Source organism: Varanus komodoensis, unplaced genomic scaffold (assembly GCF_004798865.1).
Source record: "Varanus komodoensis strain SLA01 unplaced genomic scaffold, ASM479886v1 scaffold5, whole genome shotgun sequence".
Lineage (NCBI taxonomy): Eukaryota > Metazoa > Chordata > Lepidosauria > Squamata > Varanidae > Varanus > Varanus komodoensis.
Window position 1 is genome coordinate 44,060,564 of NW_025336087.1, and position 22,223 is coordinate 44,082,786.

The 22,223-nt window shown below is 41.9% G+C and overlaps 1 protein-coding gene across 5 annotated transcripts in view; it reads left to right on the forward strand.

Moving 5' to 3' along the window:
- Positions 1-21,907, forward strand: part of KIF27 (kinesin family member 27) — a 43,572-nt gene extending 21,665 nt beyond the window's left edge. For 4 of the 5 annotated variants that reach the window (XM_044446536.1, XM_044446538.1, XM_044446537.1 and 1 more), the window contains exons 9-18: positions 4,637-4,792; positions 5,726-5,931; positions 6,745-6,942; positions 11,307-11,414; positions 12,229-12,405; positions 12,899-13,114; positions 14,779-14,985; positions 18,418-18,616; positions 18,753-18,920; positions 19,574-21,907. In XM_044446536.1, coding sequence (XP_044302471.1) covers positions 4,637-4,792; positions 5,726-5,931; positions 6,745-6,942; positions 11,307-11,414; positions 12,229-12,405; positions 12,899-13,114; positions 14,779-14,985; positions 18,418-18,616; positions 18,753-18,920; positions 19,574-19,998 — 2,060 coding nt within the window. In that variant the 3' untranslated portion in view covers positions 19,999-21,907. The remainder of the gene's footprint in view (positions 1-4,636; positions 4,793-5,725; positions 5,932-6,744; positions 6,943-11,306; positions 11,415-12,228; positions 12,406-12,898; positions 13,115-14,778; positions 14,986-18,417; positions 18,617-18,752; positions 18,921-19,573) is intronic. The other variant, XM_044446539.1, reaches the window with a different exon arrangement.
- The last annotated feature ends 316 nt before the right edge of the window (positions 21,908-22,223 follow it).

A 22,223-nucleotide genomic window follows, 5' to 3' on the forward strand; every position in this document is an offset into this window, starting at 1 on the left:
TCACTAGTGGTGGCATTAGAGATAGTATGGATTGTGCTGGTGGTCCTTAGCCAGCCATGATAGCCAAATCGTGATTAGGTTTACTGGCTAATGGAGCAGCTTGCAGCCTTTTCACTTCCTCAAATATCCACACAGCATGGATGTGTGTTTTTCCTCTCACCCCAATATATGTCTGTGTGCCTTTCCCCCCCAAACCCAGTGCTCCTTGTATGCTTCTAGTCCCCAGAACACTCACAAAACTGGTGTTGCCCTTGGAGCCAAAAGGTTTGAACCTGTCTTGTGGAAACACAATCAAGGATCTTCCAAACTGTGAAGTTAGTATGACATTTGTAATGCATTTGAATTACAACCCACTTTAATCTTTACAAAATTCAGCAAAAATATATAGAAGTTGTAATCTCATTTACTTCACCATTTATTTTATTTGTTACATTTGTATTTCAGGGTGGCTAACGGTAGAATTCAATACATAATAGATAAACAACAGGACCATTAATGTCACAATAAAACTGTATTCAAATTAGATAATTAATTAGATAATTTTTGAAATGTATGACATTAGAATATCTTCTACAATTTTCAGATATAACTGCTTGCTAAAAACACAGAAACTGAGATTCTACCTTTTCTCTGAACCTCTTTCAGTCTGAGTTCCAAATTCTATTTTGGAGAAGCTCTTGGGGACCCCATTCTAATAGTGGATGGGGTCAAAGGTAACAAGAATGGGACAAAATACCAGAAATAACCCCATATTTTAGCTCCACTCCTTACCAGTAACTAAGCCTGGACAGAGGCATTTCAACCTTTTAAAATAGGGGAAAAAACTGCACAAAGGCTGGGAAACTACCACATAGCTGGTGGTCCAGGAAAAAGGCGATGCCATTTGGGCCCCCCAGAGGGCTGCATTTGACCCTGACCCTGAGCCTAAGGTTCTGTGAACAGTGCACATCTATACAGTGCCCAGTCAAACAGTTGTTATATTCCCATCTGTTGTAATAGAAGTAGATTGTACCAGTAATCAACAGAAATGTTTTCATTAATAGTGTATAGAATTATCCAGTTCTACACTTTCACTTACAGTTACACTTGCACTTACTTGCAGTTGGGTTACATTAAATTCACTTGAGTATTAACTGCCTGTTAAAATACATATAGCACACTTACTGGTTATACATATGCTGGCGCGACTTGGCTTGCATGCTGACAGTGAGGGGTCTGCATACCCCATGTGGCACGCATGCCATAAGTACACCACAACTGCACCAACCCTACCCTGGTGCACTCTCATAACCCTAATATGGGGGTTAGATAACATTGAAAGGGGTGATTTTGAAAAAGCCTTCCTTGAGTAGCTTTTTCTGCACAGCTTATCATTTCTGTCCATTGTAAACACATTCCTACCATCAAAATCATACCAGGACACCTTGTTTTTCTAACCCTAGCCCAGTGATGGTGAACCTTTTAGAGACTGAGTGCCCAAACTGCAACCCAAAACCCATTTATTCATCGCAAATTGCCAACACTGCAATAAAACCTGAAAACTGAGGTTTTGGTTTAGAAAAAACATCTCACAGCCAGTCCAAGCAAATGAATAAATATTCTTGGCAGCGCACTGACTGGCTATGCGAAAGCTTGGCCGAGTCGTGGCTAATGAGTTGCGGCTTGTGACATCACCTGGCACCACTACTCCTTTCGGATCATGCGCATGGCTTTTATGTGCGCAGTTATCCAATGCTCTGCTGCTGGGGTGATACTGGGGCGACTTGGCTCACGTGCTGACAGAGAGGGCTCTGCGTGCCTGCTGTGGCACACATGCCATAGGTTCGCCACCACTGGGTTAGAGGATCAGAATCAGTGTGACGTTTCTATTTGCCTAACATTAGTGGAAGAAAAGGCTCAGACTTTTCAATTATTTAAAAGCTGTATGTGGAGCAAGTACAGGTGATTGCAATACAGAATTTGCCATGAGTAGAGGTTGATTTAATTGTTTCAAAGCAAGGGCAGATTAATGTAACATTAAAGTACAAGGTGAAGCTGCAAGTGCGGATACAAGTACAGTGAATGAATTTCCTGAAATGTTAAAATTATTAAGGAGAGGTTTTTTGCCAGAATAAGTATTTAACATAGACAAGACTGGCCTATTTTGGAAAAAAATGCCTTTAAAGACCTGCATCTCAAAAGAGGGAAAAAGGGAGGAAAGGATAGGCATAAGGGAGGAAAGGATAGGCTAACATTATTGCTTGAGAATAATGCATCTGGGAATTTTATGCTCAAGCCTTTGCTTGTGTTTTGCTCCCTAAATCAGATGGCACTTCACCGTATTGTTAAGGCATTGCTTCCCACAAGTTTGAAGTCATATTTAAGGGCTTGGGTGACAATTGTCATCTTTATCCAGCTGGATGAGAAACTTCCATTCAAGATCCTACTTGTGCTTGACAATGCACCTGAGCATTCAAGCTGCTTAGATGACCTTCACCTCAGTGTAAAGGTTGTTTTCTTACTCCCCTACATCACATCACATCACATCACAACTTCAACCAACAGACCAGGGAATCTCCTCCACCTCTAAGGCTTATTATTTACAGTGTAGCTTCTTGCAAGTAGTCAAGGCTACTGAAGATAATGTGATGAGCTTAAGGGAGTTCTGGAAGCATTATAACATCTGTGATGCCATCAAAAATATTGCTGATTCTTGGGAAGCAGTCAATCATGAAAGTAGTGTAGAGCAAATTGTGCCCCCAATTAACTGATGGTTTTCAGGGCTTTCCAGATGGCATCAGTGAGGGCTGGCAAGCTGTGGTTGATCTTGGCAATGCACTGCAATTGGACACAATGAAAATGATGTTGTAGAGTTACTCAAGTCCTATTACAAAAAATTGAGTGACAAAGACATTATGGAGATAGGGGAGCAGCTGAAAGCACATGAGGAAGAAGAATGGGACACATTCTCCTGAACCAAAAAAGTTTGTAATGAAAGAGCTGAAGGCTTTTGTCACAATGAAGTAGGAATGGCTAACCTTGAGGAACAAGATCCTAACACAGAGAAATTCACAAAGCTTTACCATGCAGTTACTGAGGCTCTCAGCTGGTACAAGGCCATTTATGATGAGAAAAAGACAATGGCTATACAAACAACCCTTGGTATCTACTTCAAGAAAGCAACTCCCTTCCCCACTGCAGGAGCACAATCAAATCCTGACTTTCCAGCACTAGGTCTGTCTCCATTATCATCAGTTAATGTTAGGCTTAATGTTACCCCAAGAATGTTCTAAACTGCTTTAAGAATGGTTTGTTTTTTACAATACTGTAAAAATACGATACTGTTTACAATACAAACATACAGATTCTCTCTTTCCCTCCTCAGTGCCTTTAGTTTCTTTATTATTACTGTATTGTTATCATTATTACAATGCTGTATTGTGTTTAAGAAGTTTTAATGAATATGGAAATGTTTAAGTGTTTTATATGTATAGAAAGTTAAATACATATACAAAAACCTTAGGTGTACTCAGGTGATCTGCTTACATACAAATTCAACCTAAGGACATTCTCAGGAACAAACTTATCTGTAACCTGGGGACTACTTGTATATATTTATTTATTTAAAAACCACTTACAATTATGTACAGTCCCATAAAGCTAAAAAGAAATAAACACATGAGAAGTTTCAACTTGGAGTGTACACTTTCTGACATATCTGCTCATTTGTTTTTGAACAGGAAAATATGCACAGATTCATGGCTGCATATCTCTGTCAAAAAAACAAAGTTGAAATTTGCCAGAAAATGTTAAAAATTCTTTTGAAAGCTGTCAGAAGAAATGTCCACAAAAAGGGGGTTGCCTTATGATCATGTTTCCTGAGTAGCTGGAAACTTAAGGGAAGTGAGAAGCTGGGGCAAACTGGGAACTATAGGGGGAACACTAAATGCCCTGAGGATCTCACTGCAAAGAGGGAAAAAAAATCATTACCCCCTTTTCACAGGCCAAGATCTTTCACAGTTTTGCTTTCCCTTGACAGGTCTCCATTTGACAGCTGTCAAATTATGGTAAAGTTACAAAATAACTTATTGAAGCATTTATTGACAGTGTCCATGGTTGGTACCTGCTGCACTTCAGGAGCAGGTGCTTATCAGGACATTGCCCAGGCAAGTTTTCCCATTTCATATTTGAACTTCTGCAGTTGCACAACTCTAGGAACCCACCACATTTAGTTATCCACAGTAGATTGTCAAATTATGTGAACACAATCATTGACTGACCAGTATACAATCTGAACATTATTTGACTGTCCTGCATGACATTGTCCACATTCTCAAATCCTGCTTGCGTACTTTCTGTTGACCAGGGTGTATGTGAAATCCCATTCATGTTATATTTTGTTCACTTTCTCCACTTCCATGTAACTCGCAAGTGTTCATGTATATTCTGCATTTAATAGATTATACACAGCTAAGATCAGGATTACAATGCAGGTGGCTGAGTCTTCTCTTGTTAAAAAAAAAACTTACTTACGAAATGTTATCTCTGTGTGCTTGTGGATCCTAAAGTAACTTTTATAGTGAAAAAGTTAGGCTTTGTCCCATTTTGTTTGGGATTGTGCTGAATGTTCATTCAAGTTTTACAATTTTTTTTCAAGGTGTTGACATTGAATGTATCCAGAAAGATCAGATATTAAACATGCAGAAATTAAAGAATTCAGAGCTAAAACTTACTGCTGCTAAGCAAAAAATGAGCGAACTTACACTGAATATCAGAATGAAAGAGGAACTTATTAAAGAACTGGTGAAAACAGGTAACTGGATTTTGTGAAATGCATATTATATACAAATATATATATAGGAACAATATCAAAGTAATGTAGTAAATAGTCTTAAAAGACCAACCATGACTGAAGTACTTGTTTCAAGAAAAATTAGGAGAATGCTTAAGACCAAGGTTAGTGTAATGGATAGCACACAGGAATGGGATTGGGGAGATGGGTTCAAATCCTCAGCAGTGGAGGTTTAATTTAGTGATTTGGGGCCAGTTGTACTTTCTTAGCCCAACATACCTCACAGGAACATTGGACGAACAAGTGAGCAGTCCTGTGGGTTTCAGTAATCTTAAGCCTCTGGACTTGGAGGCTTATGAGTATCATGTGCTGTGCAGGAGGATTAGCAAAGATAACATTTGCCTTCCCATTCTCCTGCTCCTGTTTTTCACTAAATGGGCTGTGTTTGCCCTTCTAGTTGGGGCATGTCAAGGAGAGAAGAAAAGAAGCTAAAGAGGGCTCAGCAGAATGCATGTCCTGGCTTCTACAATCAGCCCCCCCCCCCCCCCACACACACAAATAACCCTGCTCCAAGGTTGAATTCCTAGCTTGGGAGAGCAGCTGGTATGGTTCTTTTTCTGATTGTTCCCATGAAGTCAGAGTGCTATCTCCTACCCTGGATTAGAGAATCCAAAATATTCTATGGCTTCTCTGACATTGAAGAGGATACTGACACTGCCCCCTAAACTGGGGAGAAGAGAAAGCATTGGTACACTACCTAGAATAGCTTGGAGGAAAGTTTGTGTTTATAATGAATATGGTTTAAAGCTTACTATTAAATTATTGATAAGAATTAGTAGTAAATAATAACAATCTCAAATAAATTGATTTTGTTTCATCATTTTGTGCAATGAGTTGCTTCACTGCCAGTATCACAAATGATGTCTCACTTTTTTATGTTTGGGAATTTTTAAGGCAATGAGGCCCAATCTGTAAGCAAACAGTATTCTCTGAAAATAACACAGCTGGAACAGGAAGCAGAGAAGGCCAAAATGGATTTAGCTGAAACACAAAAGCAGTTGCAGGGGTTAGAGAAGAAGGAACTCAGAGACATCACTGAAAAAGTGAGATTACAGAAAGAATTTAGGAAGAAGATGGATGCTGCTAAGCTAAAAGTTCAGGTACTTGCAATTGGGGGAGAATAACAATTTCCTATTATAGCATGTTAAATGAAAATAGATTCTACTCAGTTTCCTGACAATGATGAAGATAGTACTCTGTCACAATAAATTTAATTGTATTGCCCATCTGATATGATATGGTAGATACAGACTTGAGAGCTGGTGTAGTATAATGGCTAAGAAATTAATCCAAGGATAAAAAAGTCTCTGTTCATATCTTCACCTCTGCTGTGAACTGAAAGCATGCCTTTATGCAAAACCACATACCCATAATTCTTTTTCAAATTTTGGCTTTTTTTTCAGAAACACATTTCTCCCCATCAATCATACTGATTTTTTATTGGCCAGATAATTTGTACATAGTTTATTTTTTGACTGAGTGTAAGCATACTATAAACTAGCAATAAAATCTTACCTATTTGCAAATCATTTCTCAAGTAGTTGATTTCTTTTGTAAAAGTACTACATAAATTCTACTCTGTACAAAATAATTTTATTATATTTTTAATTCGCTAGTAACAAACATTATCTGGCTTGATTACAAAATATGTACAGCTTTGTTGCTGACCTAGTCAAATATAATTACTTTTTGACCAAATACTTATATTGCTTGCTTATATTCTGTCTGCCTTTTTTTCTGACATGCAGCAAAAAGTATTCAGGCAAAGCTCACAAATGCAATTAAACTCATAAACAAAAGATCAGAATAAAACAAAACTTAATTGTAAAGCTGAACAATTCAGATAATAAAATAATTGTACAACACAGCAGGGCAATATCTAACCAGAACTAAACTGTGCTATGTAACCTTAGGTCTTACAAAGAAAGCAGCAAGACACTAAGAAGTTGGCATCATTATCCACTCAAAATGAGAAGCGTATTTTGGAAGTAGAACAGAATGTCAATCACATGAAAAATCAACAAGCTGAGCTACAAAAAAAGTTGCGAGAGGAGAGTGAAAAAAAGAAAATCTTGGAAGAGGAAATTCAACAAGGACAACTACAGATTAAGGCAAGATAATTCATTTCTGTTTCTTAATAAAGCTATAATAGCAGTCATTTCCTTACCTTCCATTGGCTGTGGTGTATAACTTTGAGACTCTTTCTTAAATATGTATAATATTATGCAAGGTCAGTGAGAGTGAGAAGGTGATGTATTTTAGTGGCTAAGCCAGGAGGTCCGCAGTTCAAATTTTACCTCAACCCTGAAATCATTTTGCAAAACATTTATTTATTTATTTATTTATTTATTATTTATTTATTAAAACATTTTTATGCCGCCCCATTCGCCGAAGCCTCGGGGCGGCTTACAACAAAAAATTTAAAATAACATTTTAAAATATATACAATAAAATACAAATATACACTATAAAACAAGCCGCCCTGGCCAAATAAAATTCAATAATATTAACATTTAAAATACTGCTTAAATAAAAAGGTCTTCGCCTGGCGCCGAAAAACAAATAACGACGGCGCCAGGCGGACCTCTCTGGGGAGCGCATTCCATAACTTAGGCGCCACCGCTGAGAAAGCCCTCCTCCGAGTAACCACCCTCCTAACTTCTTCCATGGAGGGCTCCCGGAGAAGGGCCTCTCCCGCCGATCTCAGGGGGCGGCTGGGCATATAAGGATGTAAGCGCTCCTTCAGGTAACCAGGACCCAAGCCGTTTAGGGCTTTATAGGTCATAACCAACACCTTGAATTGGGCCCGGACTTCAATGGGAAGCCAGTGAAGCTGACGGAGAACTGGAGTCATGTGAACATAACGTCCAGTCCCCGTCAGCAGCCTGGCAGCTCTATTTTGGACCAATTGAAGTATCCGGACCGTCTTCAAGGGTAGCCCCACGTAGAGCGCGTTGCAGAAGTCCAAACGGGAAGTCACCAACGCATGTGTCACTGTCGCAAGGCAGTCATTCTCCAGATAGGGGCGCAGCTGATGAATTAGCCGAAGCTGGAGGAAAGCACTCCTCGCCACTGCTGTTACCTGAGCTTCCAGTGAAAGCTCTGGGTCGAGGAGCACTCCCAAGCTGCGGACCTTGTCCCTAAGAGGGAGTGCAACCCCATTCAGGACAAGGTTCAATTCACCCTCTCCGAAGCCCGATCCACCAACCAACAGGACCTCCGTCTTGTCTGGATTGAGCTTCAGTTTATTGGCCCTCATCCAGCCCATTACCTCGGCCAGGCACCGGTTCAGCACAGCCACTGCCTCACCTGGATTGGTGGAAAACGAGAGGTAGAGCTGGGTATCATCAGCGTACTGATGGTTCCGCAGCCCACACCTCCTGATGACCTCTCCCAGCGGTTTCATGTATATGTTGAACAGCAAAGGGGACAAAATGGACCCCTGCGGTACTCCATGGCATAGCTGCCATGGCGCAGAGCCATAGTCCCCCAGCACCACCTTCTGGAACCGGCCATTGAGATAGGAGCGGAACCACTGCAAAGCAGTGCCTCCAACCCCCAATCCCGCAAGCCTATCCAGAAGGATACCATGGTCGATGGTATCGAAAGCTGCTGAGAGGTCCAGCAGAACCAACAGGGACGCACTCCCCCTGTCCTTCTCCCTGCACAGGTCATCATACAGGGCGACCAAGGCAGATTCAGTACCGTACCCGGGTCTGAAGCCGGACTGCAATGGGTCCAGATAATCAGTTTCATCCAAGAGTGCTTGGAGTTGTCCCGCCATCACTCGTTCTAACACCTTGCCCAGAAACGGGATGTTGGCCACTGGTCTATAATTAGTGGCCATCTCTGGATCCAGTGACGCCTTCTTCAGGACCGGTCGGACTACCGCCTCCTTCAAAGGGGCCGGCACCCGACCCTCCCTCAGAGAAGCGTTAACCACTTCCAAGATCCAGGTTCCAATCCCGTGCTTGGAATCATTTATTAACCAAGACGGGCAAGGGTCCAAAAGGCAAGTGGTTGGACGTACTCGCCCAAGCACCTTGTCCACATCATCGGGCCGCAATAACTGAAATTCATCCAATAAATCTGGACCAGACGGCAGCATTGGTGTCTCCTTTGAAACCTCTGAATCAATAGTGGTGTCCAGCTCGTGACGAATCTGAGCGATTTTCTCCCTGAAATGCCTGGCAAAGTCGTCACAGCGGGTCTTTGAGGGTGGAATCAGGTCTTCCTTTGGACCTGGACGGACCAGGCCTTGCACCACTCGAAAGAGCTCCGCCGGACGGCATTGTGAGGAGGCAATGGAAGCGGAAAAGAATCTCTTTTTTGCCGCCCTCACCGCCACAGCATAGGCCCGATAGTGGGCTCTTAAGTGTGTTCGGTCAGATTCATCTCGTGATTTCCTCCACCTACGCTCTAGTCGTCTCCCAACCTGCTTCATCGCCCTCAATTCAGGAGTATACCAAGGGGAAGAGCGGGCTCTGCCCGGTGGGAGAGGACGCTTAGGAGCGATCGTGTCTACAGCCCTGGTCATCTCCCCATTCCACAGTTCGACCAGAGCCTCGACAGGAGCACCCGTCTTGTCAGCCGGAAACTCCCCCAGGGCCTTCAGGAATCCTTCTGGATCCATCCGGCTCCGGGGGCGGACCCACATAATCGGGTCCGCACCCTTACAGAGGGAGAAGTCGCTCTCGAGCATAAACCTCACCAGGAAGTGATCTGACCATGACAGGGGAGTCAAGCATAAATTACTCACCCTCAGACCACCCTCTTCCTGCCCCGTCGAGAAAACCAGGTCCAGAGTGTGTCCCCGTTCATGGGTGGGGCCGGTGACATGTTGAGACAGCCCCATGGCCGTCATGGAGGCCATGAAGTCCTGAGCCGCCCCGGTCAGACTAGCCTCGGCATGGAGATTGAAGTCCCCCAGGACCAACATCCTGGGGGTCCTCAACACCAGGTCCGAGACAGTCTCCGTCAGCTCAGGCAGGGAGACTGTTGGGCAGAAGGGTGCGCGGTACACCAACAGAATCCCCAGTCTGTCTCGGTCGCCCAACACCAAATAGAGACACTCCAGCCCTGGTCTCGAAGGGACCGGAAGTCCCGTGAGGGAGATGGAGGCTCGGTATACCAAAGCGACCCCCCCTCCCCTCCCCTCCAGCCGTGAGCAGTGCTGGACCAGATACCCGGGCGGGCACACTTGGGAGAGGGCAACATCCCCCCCCTCTCCCGCCCAGGTCTCCGTTATGCAGACCAGGTCGGCCCCCTCATCCACAATCAGGTCCTGGATGAGGGCAGATTTGTTATTGACCGACCTGGCATTAAGCAACAGCACCGTCAGGCTGGAGGGGCGACTGACGAGACTCCCTGGCACCCTCTGGCTGGGAGCAAAACCAGAGGTAGGGACAGGTGTCAGCCATCTGTCCCTCCTTCTTCTATGCGGACACGTTAAGCTCCCAACGCTGTTACGTCCCCTGCCCATAACCACCTCAATGGCGGCACCCGTGCGCTCCCCAGGAAACATAAGCGGCAGCATGGCCAGGGACGACTCCATAAAAAGATTTAAAATACTACTAAACACACACACACACACACACACACACACACACACACACTCACCCCTCACTCACACCCCAGCAGGAGGGCCTACCATCGCCAAGCGCAAGCCCCTGGCCAGCCCCGCCCCCTGCTCGGCCACCCGAACGGCGGCAACTGTCCTTTGGCCGACGCCCTTTGTAGCCGCCGGCCCTGCGTCCCCCGCCTCGTCCGAAGCACGCCTGCCACACGTGCTGGGGCGTGGCGGAGCAGCCAAGTGGGCGGTGGATGGCGGCGCGGTCTTACGCGGCCAGGCAGCGGCTCCCCTCCGGCGCGGCGCGGTCTTACACAGCGAGGAGGCGGCCCTCCTCCGGCGTAGGCTGCCGGGCGCAGTAGGTGTTGCTGTTGGCGCGCTCCTCCCGCGGGCATTGTAGCCGCCGGCCCTGCGTCCCCCGCCTCGTCCGAAGCACGCCTGCCACACGTGCTGGGGCGTGGCGGAGCAGCCAAGTGGGCGGTGGATGGCGGCGCGGTCTTACGCGGCCAGGCAGCGGCTCCCCTCCGGCGCGGCGCGGTCTTACACAGCGAGGAGGCGGCCGGTTTCATCCATATCTCCACCCAGTCTGCAGTTAGGAGGTAATGAAGACCTTCTATAAAGTACGATAAGGATTACTATATCCAGAGTTTTGCAGACTCTGAAGTGAGTTATAAATACTCAATATTAGGAAAAGTTATGAAAAGGCATTTTTAGGTATTTAAAAATACCTAAAATATTTTAGGTATTTCAAAATAATTCATACAATCTGTTTTACTATACTTCCAGAGTTTAAAAAAATCCTTCTTCTAAAGCTTTGTTTTCACTGCAAGAAATAAAATGCCTAATTCTGTAGTATATATAATAATACTTGATATATGTTCAGAAATGCTGCTGCTTTACTTACAGGAGCTTCAACAAAAGACAGAACAACAGGAGAAAATTCTAAAACTAAAAGATGAAGAAATTGCTGCAATTAAGAGGAACAATTCAACTGGAACTCCACAGCAACTGCAGGTAAGTAGTATTTTGTTACCCTGATGAGCTGAAGTGCTACTGTCTTCGTAGCAGAAGTATCCTTTTCTACTAGGTCCTAAAGTAGTAGTAACTAGACTTTATTTAGATGGATTGAGGGCTGCAATATTTTAATTAAAAATTTACAAAGCAAGGAAAAATGTGTCATTAACTTGACAGAAAGTCAAGAAGATATCATGTCTTTCAGTGACTAAGTATGCTGCATCAGCTAAGAATGCAACCCATCTGGGATTCTCACATCCCTCTGAACTTAGAGGATTATGTGTATCCAAACCCAACACTGTTAAGGAAAACAGCAGTAGTGCTGCTTTCCTCTCCTCCCACCTCCCAAAATGAGAGGTGACACCTTCTCCAAGGTCATTCTTACTACTTTGGAGAAGAACTGCCTTCCACAGAAGTATCAAAGCACTTGACAGAACGGCATAATAACAAGTATAATAATAAACACAATATAATTAATAATCAATAAAACTGCACACTCTGCTCTGTGGTATAAACCACAGCTGGCTGGCTCACATTTTAGGGAAAGCCTAGTTTTGAGATGTTTGAATATCAGAACTGTTGGGCTTGTTGAATATCAACTGGTAAAGTATTCCAGAAGTATTCCAACACAAATGCTTTCTACAAGTGCTCCTGAGGTGAACTTCCAAAGCACATGGCAGATCTATATAAATTCACCTACAGTTAAGTCATAGAAAAATGAGATTAAATGCTGATTTTTATGCAGAAAAAATAAGTCCATCTAGTTGAAGATACATCTACACTGAGCTTGCATGTCTTTTCTGTGTTGATGCAGAAATTTGAAGAGAAAAAGAAATGGCTGGATGAAGAGTTAGAGAAAGTTTTGCATCAACGTCAAGAATTAGCTAATCTGGAAGAAGATTTAAAAAAGAGAGAAGCTATCATTTCCAAGAAAGAAATTTTGCTGCAAGAGAAGAACCATTTGGAAATAAAAAAACTGAGATCTAGTCAGGTACTTCTGTTGTTTAATACTGTAAGCTGCTAATTAAAAATGAGATTTGAGAGTTATGTAGAAAGTAAATGGCACTCTGCTTCTGTGGCAAAGATCATAAGATGTTTACCTGGTCCATTCTTCTTTTCCTTTTGAAAACTGGAATGCTAAGGAAATATTTAATATTTGTAAAATACTGTGGATTTGTGGTGAAATGCCACATATAATTTTCTCTGAAACTGCTGGGATACTTTGCACATTAACATTTTTACTTTTTCATCCATAATAATGAACATACATTGACACAAAATATTTAGCAAATATTCCTATAATGTTTACTATATTGGATTTAATTCGGCCTAAGTAATTCATTCCTGTTTCAGTGGTGCTAAAGCATGATTGTTGGTCCAGATCCAACCTGCTAAATAATTCAGCACTGGAATTATTTACATATTAGTCCATGCTCTATTTTGGGGTAGTGGAGGAAACTGAGCTTTCATTTGTGGTTTTATAGGCTCTCAATAAAGACAGTTTGAAATTATCTTCCCGTCTGAATATGCTGGATCAGGAATTATGTGACAAAAATATACAGCTTCAGAGTAGCACCATTGATGAGCAGGGAAAGATTTTTGAAGAGATTCAGGCTCTGCAGAAGGAAAGGGATCAACTGTTGAAAAGAAGGAACAGTGTGGATGAGAAACTCAAGAATGGTAGAGTGTTGTCACCTGAAGTAAGTAATTATCCATTTGATAAGTATAAGTATTAGCTTTTAATAGACAACACATTCATTTTAATAGCAATACAGCTAATATTCGGAGGTACTAAAATAAAATTAAAAGGCATTTTCTAAAATGATTTCAGAAGAAATTATTTTAAAGATACAGCTGATTTAGATTGGTAACAACTCTGGTGCAGTGGGAACCTTTTTGGGATTAGTGATACCCTGTACACAATGTCAGTTGCAAGTCCCTTTAGAGTGTCCCTGTTGTCCCATGTGAAACAGTTTCCCTCCTCCAATTGCACTGTGTGCACTCAGCTTTCTTTTGCCTAAGTTAGCTGCCTCAGCACAGTTCCTGAAGCCATCATGTCACAGCCATAATGTTCCAATAGCTATTAAGAAAATAAAAAATTCCCTCATAATCAGGTATCATTCCCCTTTCTCTGATCGACATTGCTCATTACTGTTATTGAGTATTTGCACCTGCTGTCCCATGCATCCATGAAGCAAAAGCAGTGGGGTGCAAATCTTTCCCTTCTCTTCCTTTCACTACCATAAAAATCGCTGCTGAAGCTCAGTATACTGTTCCAATATGAGCCAAAATATATACCAGAACAACAGCAGTGCACATTTATTGTGATTATTGCATATTTTGGTTATGGTGCCCCATTCCCTACAATTCCTGAATCAAATGAAAATGTGGGAGTAGTTAAGCACATGGTTATGATGTAACCAATTCTCAGGGATTGGATTCCCCCCCTCTTTTTTATCATGCTGGTATAAAAGTGGAAATCACTAGTCATTTGAAAAAAATGAGAGATGGGATATTGCTCATCCTGAGACGTAGGGTCCAAGCAGGACAATGGTTTTAAAGATTTCTACCTTTTTATCCATACTAAGCGACCAAAGAAATCTTTCCCATTTCACTGAGGCAGTATTCTTGGATACGCATTCAGTTCCAACAGGGTGGCAGCTGAACCTATTAGATGCCACATTTTTGGTCCATATGAACTGAGAGTATGTTCTAGAATTTATTCAGTACAATCGTGCAGCTACACATTGTAGAAAAAGGCTTGTTGATGTGGACAAATAGTCTTACATGGAATCTTGTTTGCCATGTCTGAGCCATCACCCTAAGAAACGCATGGTACATTTTCTAGGCACTGGTTGTGTTTCAAACACAGTTTAAAAACCACTGAAATGAGATATAAATTTAAGAATTGGAATGGCTTCTGTCTGTGGTATTAGCACCCTCAAAATCTGCTCAAAAGGGACAAAGGACCTTCTGAAGCAGATTTTTGAAAGGGACATAGGGGGCTGCAAGTGGGGGAGTAGAGAAGCAGAAAATCAAATTGTATGAATGGGAGTCTGCTTGAATAATGTTAGATTTTGCCCTAAATAAGGCTGAGTTCAATGCATACCAGGTAGCTAGAGATCTTTCAGCTCATTACCTTTTAGAAGGTGAGTTTACCTGAAGAAACAATACTAGTATAAATTATGACTTACAATATATGTCGATATAGGAGAATGTAACACTTAGCAATCATGGTAACAAGGTATTACGTTCTTAATTTATTAGGATACTGACATATTCTAATATACTGAATATTTCAGAGCTATCATATTGGTAGCCTTCTGTTGAACTGTAATTATTTCATAATTTGTTTTCTTTCCAGGAAGAACATGTCCTATTCCAGCTTGAAGAAGGGATTGAAACCTTAGAAGTTGCCATTGCATACAAGAATGAAAGTATCCAAAATCACCAGGACTCAATCAGAGCCTCAACACACATTCTCATGCATAGTGAAGCCAATATGACGGGAAAGTTGGTTTCCTTGTCTGCTAATGAACTTCAGGCAATTCTCTTAAAGTATTTTAATAAGGTTTGTTGTCAGAAGACTATAAAGCAAACACACACACACACACCTGCTTGTTCTTTCTGCTGGCACAAAATGGCAGTTTGATTTTTTTCTCTTGCTAATTAGCGACAGTGAGAATGCGTTGTGGAGAAATGTAATTCTGAACAGGGTCTACATAAAAGCACAAACAACAATTTGTGAGGGGGGCCTCCAAAGCATGCCTTCCTGACCAACTGCATTTGGAGAGGGAAATCCTTTGCAGTTCTTTGCTGCAAAGGACAGCAGTGCTGGTGAGTTTGTGTGGTGGTGGGATGGGGTTAGCGGTATTTGAAGTTCTTCATTGTGGCCTCTGTGCATCACACATTATGGGTGCTGTGCCTGCGCAGTGCCTGTTGCCAGGAAGGTTAAACAGCTTTAACAGTTTTTGGTGGGAAATCTGTACCCTTGCCCCCCATAGTATAAATGGGCAGAGTGCCTGCCATTTCCCCAGTCTTCTTGCGACTGCTGTTTGCTGTGCCTCAAGCCTTTCGACTTTAAAACATTTTACTGTTATACTCTTGACTTTACAGCCCTTTTTCTATTCCTTGATCCAAGTTATAACCCATCCAATCCCCTGTTTACATCGTTTTTCCTCCCTTACTCTTTTCCCCTTCCCCCCTAAAAAATAAATATTTTTTTAAACCCTTCTATAGTTCTTCTTCTTGTTAATTCTTCTGTTGTTCGCTGTTTTCCCTCACTCTTTCTTCAATGGTGCAGTGGGTGACTTTCTGCAAGTGTTCACAGTGCGGGGCTAAAATGTCCCCCACTGACCCATGTGACTTGTGCCTTCTTTGCTTGGGAGAAGGTCACAGGACAGCTAAGTGCGGCCTTTACCAGTCCTTTACCAAACAGACCTGCAAGAACCAGGAAAACCATCTGCGGAAGATGCTCTGGGATCAGGCTTTGGTTGCCATGAAAAAGGTCTCAGCAGAGACCCACTGGTCCATCTAAGGCCACTCCTCATCCATCTGAGGGAGATGCGACATCTAAGGAGGGAAAGTGCTCCTCTCACTCTCCTCACTGCAAGCAGAAGGAGAAGAGGAAGCATGTCAGGTCCAACAAGTCCTCTGCATCCAAAAGACCCAAAAAGGACAAGCCCAACAAGGCAGAGCACAGACACAAAAAGCATCCCAAGGTGCCCCACTTGGAATCGGTGTCCACTCCACCTTAGGTCCCAATCGCTGCCTCAATCCTGGCTCCGATTGAACCCACCATTCAGTCGGTCATGCAAGTGACTCCGCCGGGGTCTCCACCTCGGATTGTCATTTTGTCTCTGTCTAGTCCTGATTGTTCCGACCCTGTGGCTAGAGGATCGATATCGGATGGCAAACTCTGAGAATTTCCGCCTCGGTCGTGCATTGACCTGCTACCTGTCTGTTCTCCGACACCAATGCCAACATCTCCAGAGGGATCTGCCGAGGGCTCCTCAATGCCAAGCCTCCTTTCCACAGCAACAGGTTCCAGTTCAGCCTTCCAAATACTGGGTCCCTTTACCATACGGGGAGTTTGATCCATCTCCATGGGACCCTCCCTATGGTTATTACCCGAGGCCTCCAATCCGTCCTCATCATTCCACCCCTCATTCGATGTCAAGGGACGCTCCATCGACCTCTGCAGCTGCCCTCTCTCGATTCCTGCCTTTACCTGTTGGGTCCTCCTTGAGTCCTCAGTACCACTCAGGTTCCGATTCAGACAACTCTCAAAAGGCATTGATGTTGCCAGATGCCGTGATCTTGACCCAGGGTCTGGGCTCCCCTGGACACACACGGCAGCTTCACGCAGCTGCTCTCTAGGATGATGAATTTGTTGGAGATTGATGTTCAACATTGCATCAACCCAAATCAAGATAATATCTACGACATCATCAGAAAAGAGGACTCATCCTCCATCACTCTGCCCTTTATTACAACTCTGAGGCAAACAATGATGGATACATTTGAATACATTCTCAAGGTCACTTACCCTTTCCATGTCATTCAAGATATCCTGCTGGCCTACTTTCCTACGCCTTCAACACTGATCGAACACTCCTTGCATACAGTAGATGTTTGACAGTGCTTAGCTTTCTATCAATCCCGAACCGAGTCCTTTAGGAAAACCAAATGCCTGTTCATCAAATACTCGGAGCACAACAAGGGAGCTCCGGTTACCACTCAAAGACTTTTGAAATGGATAGTGGAGACAATTGAACTGTCTTATCATCTCTCCAAATTCGACCTACCAGGCGCTCCTAAAGGATATTCTACAAGGGCTGTTGTGGCCTCTTGCGCCCTTACTGCCGGCATTCCCATGCACAACATTTGCAGGGCAGCTACATAGTCTACTCCGTGTACAGTGGTACCTCGGCTCACAAACGCCTCAGTTCACGACCAAATTGGGTTGCAAACAAAAATTTTGCCTCAGGTCGCGAACTCTGCATTGGGTGACGATTACGATTGTGCCCATCTTTCCTTCGCAATCGCGGCCATCTCCCCCACCCCCAGCATGATCACTATTGCACAATTATCGTTTGGACTCTTCTTCAAACAATAAGCTCCCCCACACCAGGGTTAGTGTTATCTATTGTATCGTACAGTACTTTGTCTTCCTGGCAGCAGGCACTGCGCAGGCACAGCAACCGCAATGTGTTAATGCACAGGTGGCAACTCAAAGAATGACAGTTAAAGGTAAGCAGCCTGCCTTTTTTCTACTTTCATGGGGATCCTGCACCCCTAACTTCTGCAATTGTGGAAGGCTGACTATACATGATCCAACTTACTTAAAAGACAATTTTCATTTTCTCAGGAATGGAACTCGTCCATAACCCAGGGACTGCCTGTATATGTTAAGTTCATACAGTAAAGTTAAACCCTGTTTTTGTTCATGGATATTTTCAGTGCTTTTTTTGTAAAAAAAAAAAGTGCCAGAACTCACGTCGCTGTCGGCAGTAAGCACTCAGCGCGCTACCACACACACCAATCCCAAGCCGAGCAGCGTCCCAAGCCTGGCGGCGCGGACACAAAAGCAGCCCGCAGGCACTATATTAATGATGTTTGCTGCTGACCTGCTACGCCGACAGGCAATTCAAAATCACTTCATAAAATCTATTGGAAAAAAAGGTGCCGGAACACCGTTCCGGTGCGTTCTATGACCAAAAAAGCCCTGGATATTATTGTTGTAATTTGGAGATCTGTGGAATCTATAGTCATGTGTATAAATGATAGACTTTTCCTAATGTGCTTGGGTAAAATAATTCTATTGACTTGCATCTCATGGATGTGACATAGGATGACTTGTCAATGGGTCATTATAAACTGTGAAATGTGTGATTTATTAACTTTCTATGACTGGTGATTTTATAATACTGTAATATTGATATGCCTAATTTTCATGGTTAGGGACACTTTAATGAAAGAAAGTCTGTTTTGTTTTTTTTAGGTTGTCAGGCTCCGTGAGACTGAACGTAAATTGCAACTGCAGGCTGAGGAACTGGGAATGAGGGTAATGGAACAAGAAAACATAATACGAGAACTTGAATTGGCACTTGAACATCTCATGCTGCAGTGTGACAGGCGTCTGACTCTCCAGCAAAAAGAACATGAACAAAAAATGCAATTAATACTACTTCATTGCAAAGGTATTTGACAGTGGTGACTTTATAGTGACATTTGGTTAACCACTTGTAGGAAACAGGATGTTGGTATGCAACTCTGTTTTATAGAATGGAACCGAAACCAAAGCAAATTTGAAACTAAAATGAATTGTCTTTCCAGAACAAGATGGTGGAAGTATTGCAGAAACCCTTAAAACATATGAAGCTAAAGTCCAACAACTAGAAAGAGATTTGTTTTTCTATAAGAAATCCAGCCGAGAATTAAAGAAGAAATTAAAGGAACTACTTGGAGACTTACCATCAATACACCATCATCCTCTGACACAAAGTAAATATAGCAATATTAGAGCTAGAAATTATATGTAGCTGAAATATACTTTTCTTTAAGTATAGTGGCAAAAGTCTCATTAAGCATAATGTAGCTGGATTGCATTGATATTGTATTTGAATATGGTATGTCTGGAAGGCATATTAGATTTCAGCTTTTTTGACACTATATTGGTTTTTCTTGAAGAATACCTGGTTAATCTTTAATTTTCAGATGCATACATCCCCCCCCCCCACAACACTCTCAGTGGATCTTGCAACTCTTCCATTAGCAGAAATAGGAGATAATTTTCAGATTTTCCCCAAAACTCACCTATATGCTAAGTTTTAGTATTCTGTAGAACAGTGTGGGAGTTAGTATGGGAGTCTGTAATGAGAATATGTGAAAATCTCCCCATCCCTCCACTTTTTTCTGCTAGCAGAAGCCTCCACTGAACTGGAGCTGTTTCCCTGAATGAAAGAAGTCCTTCCATTTGGTGAAGGCTCACTCAGGATTCAAACCACTATATTTTACCATTTTCTTTATTTAGTCATTTCTGTCAACACACTTAGGATACTTTACAAAAAATAGTTCAACCATCTACAGTTCCTAACAACATACAACAGAACACACACACCAGTAATACCTGTACTGACCGCTTTATTTCTTTTTAGGTTATTGTTCTACAGATGGAATCCTGAATCAAGAAGAAGCAAGTGCCTTGTCAGAAGAATTCAGGATATCCAAATCAGTAGGAAAATTCAAAGAAAAAAACCAGGCAGTAGATGGGTTGGAAGCACAGCAAAATTCACATAGAGTTGGAGAAACTGTAGAACTGCTATTCAATATTTCTGGTATTCAGGAAGAGCAAACAGGGAAAATACAGCAGCCTGCAAAATCGCAACCACAAGCATCCTGTCATTCTCAGGCAAAAGATACTGGGACCCAGCTTCAAGGAGTAACCCCAGTAAAACTTTCTCGCAAAGAATTACGTCATATCCCTGCCTCTGAGCTTTCATCAAGGCGCTCAAGCCTTACAGCTGGAGTACATTCTGTACCTGAAGTTTCTACTGAAATGCCTAGAAAAGCTAAGGACTAATACGTAAATAATCCTGTGATATACAGTCTCCAAAATTCCTAATTTATTGCAGGCAGCTGTGACATTAATATGAGTTATTTCTAGGAGTCGTGCCTCACTGCAGATAATGCATTGTACTCACATAGAAATCTAAGGTGCATTATTGGCACTGTAATGTTATAAAAGGACCAAAATTTTGCCTTAATTACATTAAAATGCTTATATTTATTACATATTTTATAGTATGGATTGGATTGTATGGAATGGATTGTCACGCTATGTCTTAAATGTATTCTGTTCTGCATGAAATTCTAGGGCCAAGTCAGACATATCTTTTCATGAGCAATCCTGGCCATACTGAAAAAATATTTATAGTAACATACATGTAAAAAACCAACACAAGATGCTACAGGAAGTACCACTGACTGTATCTGTGATCAGTTATGTTTATACAATATAGCTCTCTGTAAATATGTAGGTGGAAACAATGTGAAGTGCCCACATGGACAACTATTATGTGAACTGGCCCTTTGTAAGGTGTTCATAGAGAAAGCAGCAATAATTGGTTTCCTAACCCTCATTAGTCCAATCATACTTACGCTGAAGTTTATAAGAAAGCACTGGACTTTGGTCCCGACCAAGACCTTAAAGTTTAAGTTGTCTTTCCAAGGAAAAACTTAGTGTTGTTTAACAAAACACATGCTAAAGTTCATACTTAAATAATCCTTTTAAGTCTTAATTGTATGCAAACCTTATTAATAACTGAATTGGTTATGAAGTGACCTTGAAAGTGCTGAAGAATGCCACTGGAACTGGCCTTTTTACAGAAGACATTTTCTGCAGATGTATTCCACAATAACTATCAGGATAACTATCAGGATGATTTTTATTCCTGCAGGGAAATCACTGCTCTAATGCTAACTCACTGACCATTTACATAGTTGTAGGTGTACTGGAACTAGTTGGTAAATTACCCCCCTTAAGAACAATAGAACATGATTCTGCTATATAAAAGTATGTTGCATATACTAAAGTGAGCCACACAATTATAGATTAGAATGCTATTTTGTAAACTAGCCCTGATGCATAATGACATTAGTGGCATGCTTAAGGAAAGAGAGGTGGAGATCATGTACTCTCTCAGTTGGCCCTCTCCCCACCCCATCCGTGTATACCACTGTCCTCTTTGCCCACCCCACTATCTTCCCCTATCCAGATATATAATTACATGTGACCATTGTTACTTAATTAAAATGAATCTGAGGGCACTTACAAAGTTTTTCACAATAGCTTAGATTCTGACTAGCTCTTCTATGAAAATGGCTCCTTTTCACAAAAAGGTGTTTCCTTTGGCACCACTTCCCATATTCCAGGGCTACTCAACTCTGGAACAGATTTTGAGGGGACTGCAGGAAGAATAGGTGAAAATCATCTTTCTGCTCTCTTCCTTTTTGCCAACAGGTGCATCCTGTGAGCAGAATTTCCCTCTTAGGATCAACAAAAATGTGCTTCTGATTTTAAAAAAATAAAGAATAAAATAGTCTACAAGCAGAATAGAGAAGTACTTTGGGAATATATTTTTAAAAGAGACATTACATCATATTTTAAAACTCAAACTATCTGCAAAAGGGGCAGTTTCATGACATATTGTTATTAGTGATGTTTGAGACTAAATAATAGTGGTTAAAACCAACTGTTCTCTTAATTACATTTGTTTGTTGCCTGTTTCTTTGTTGAATCGTGTTGTGAAAGTCTCATAAATGACAGTGGTCTGATGTTCTGATGTTCCACTTTTAGCATTACATTTTTTATTTAGAAATGTGTACAACACAGATATAAATGTTGTAGAATATAAATCTGAAATGCAGTAAATATGTTTCTTAATGTGTATGCACTTTTTGAACAATACTCTTTTAAACTTAAAAGAAAATCCTGTGTTAAATTCTTAATGACAAATATAGTTTTCCATTTAAGGGCCATTTGGAACTGTTTAAATTTTGTTTCTAGATGACTACAAAAAAGTGTTTTAACAATGCTAAAGAACACTTGTTTGGAAACAACCATAGTTAGAACTTGTTTTAGAGTGCTTCCAGATGGACGCATCCTTCTGTTAACTGTCAGAAAGCATTACATAGTTATTCTCTCATTTTTTCCCCTAACAGATTTTCCATGTAAGGAAAAAAGATAGACGTGGTAGGAAAATATGAGAGTGTTACAAGTAGAAGACAACATTGCCTCATTCACGG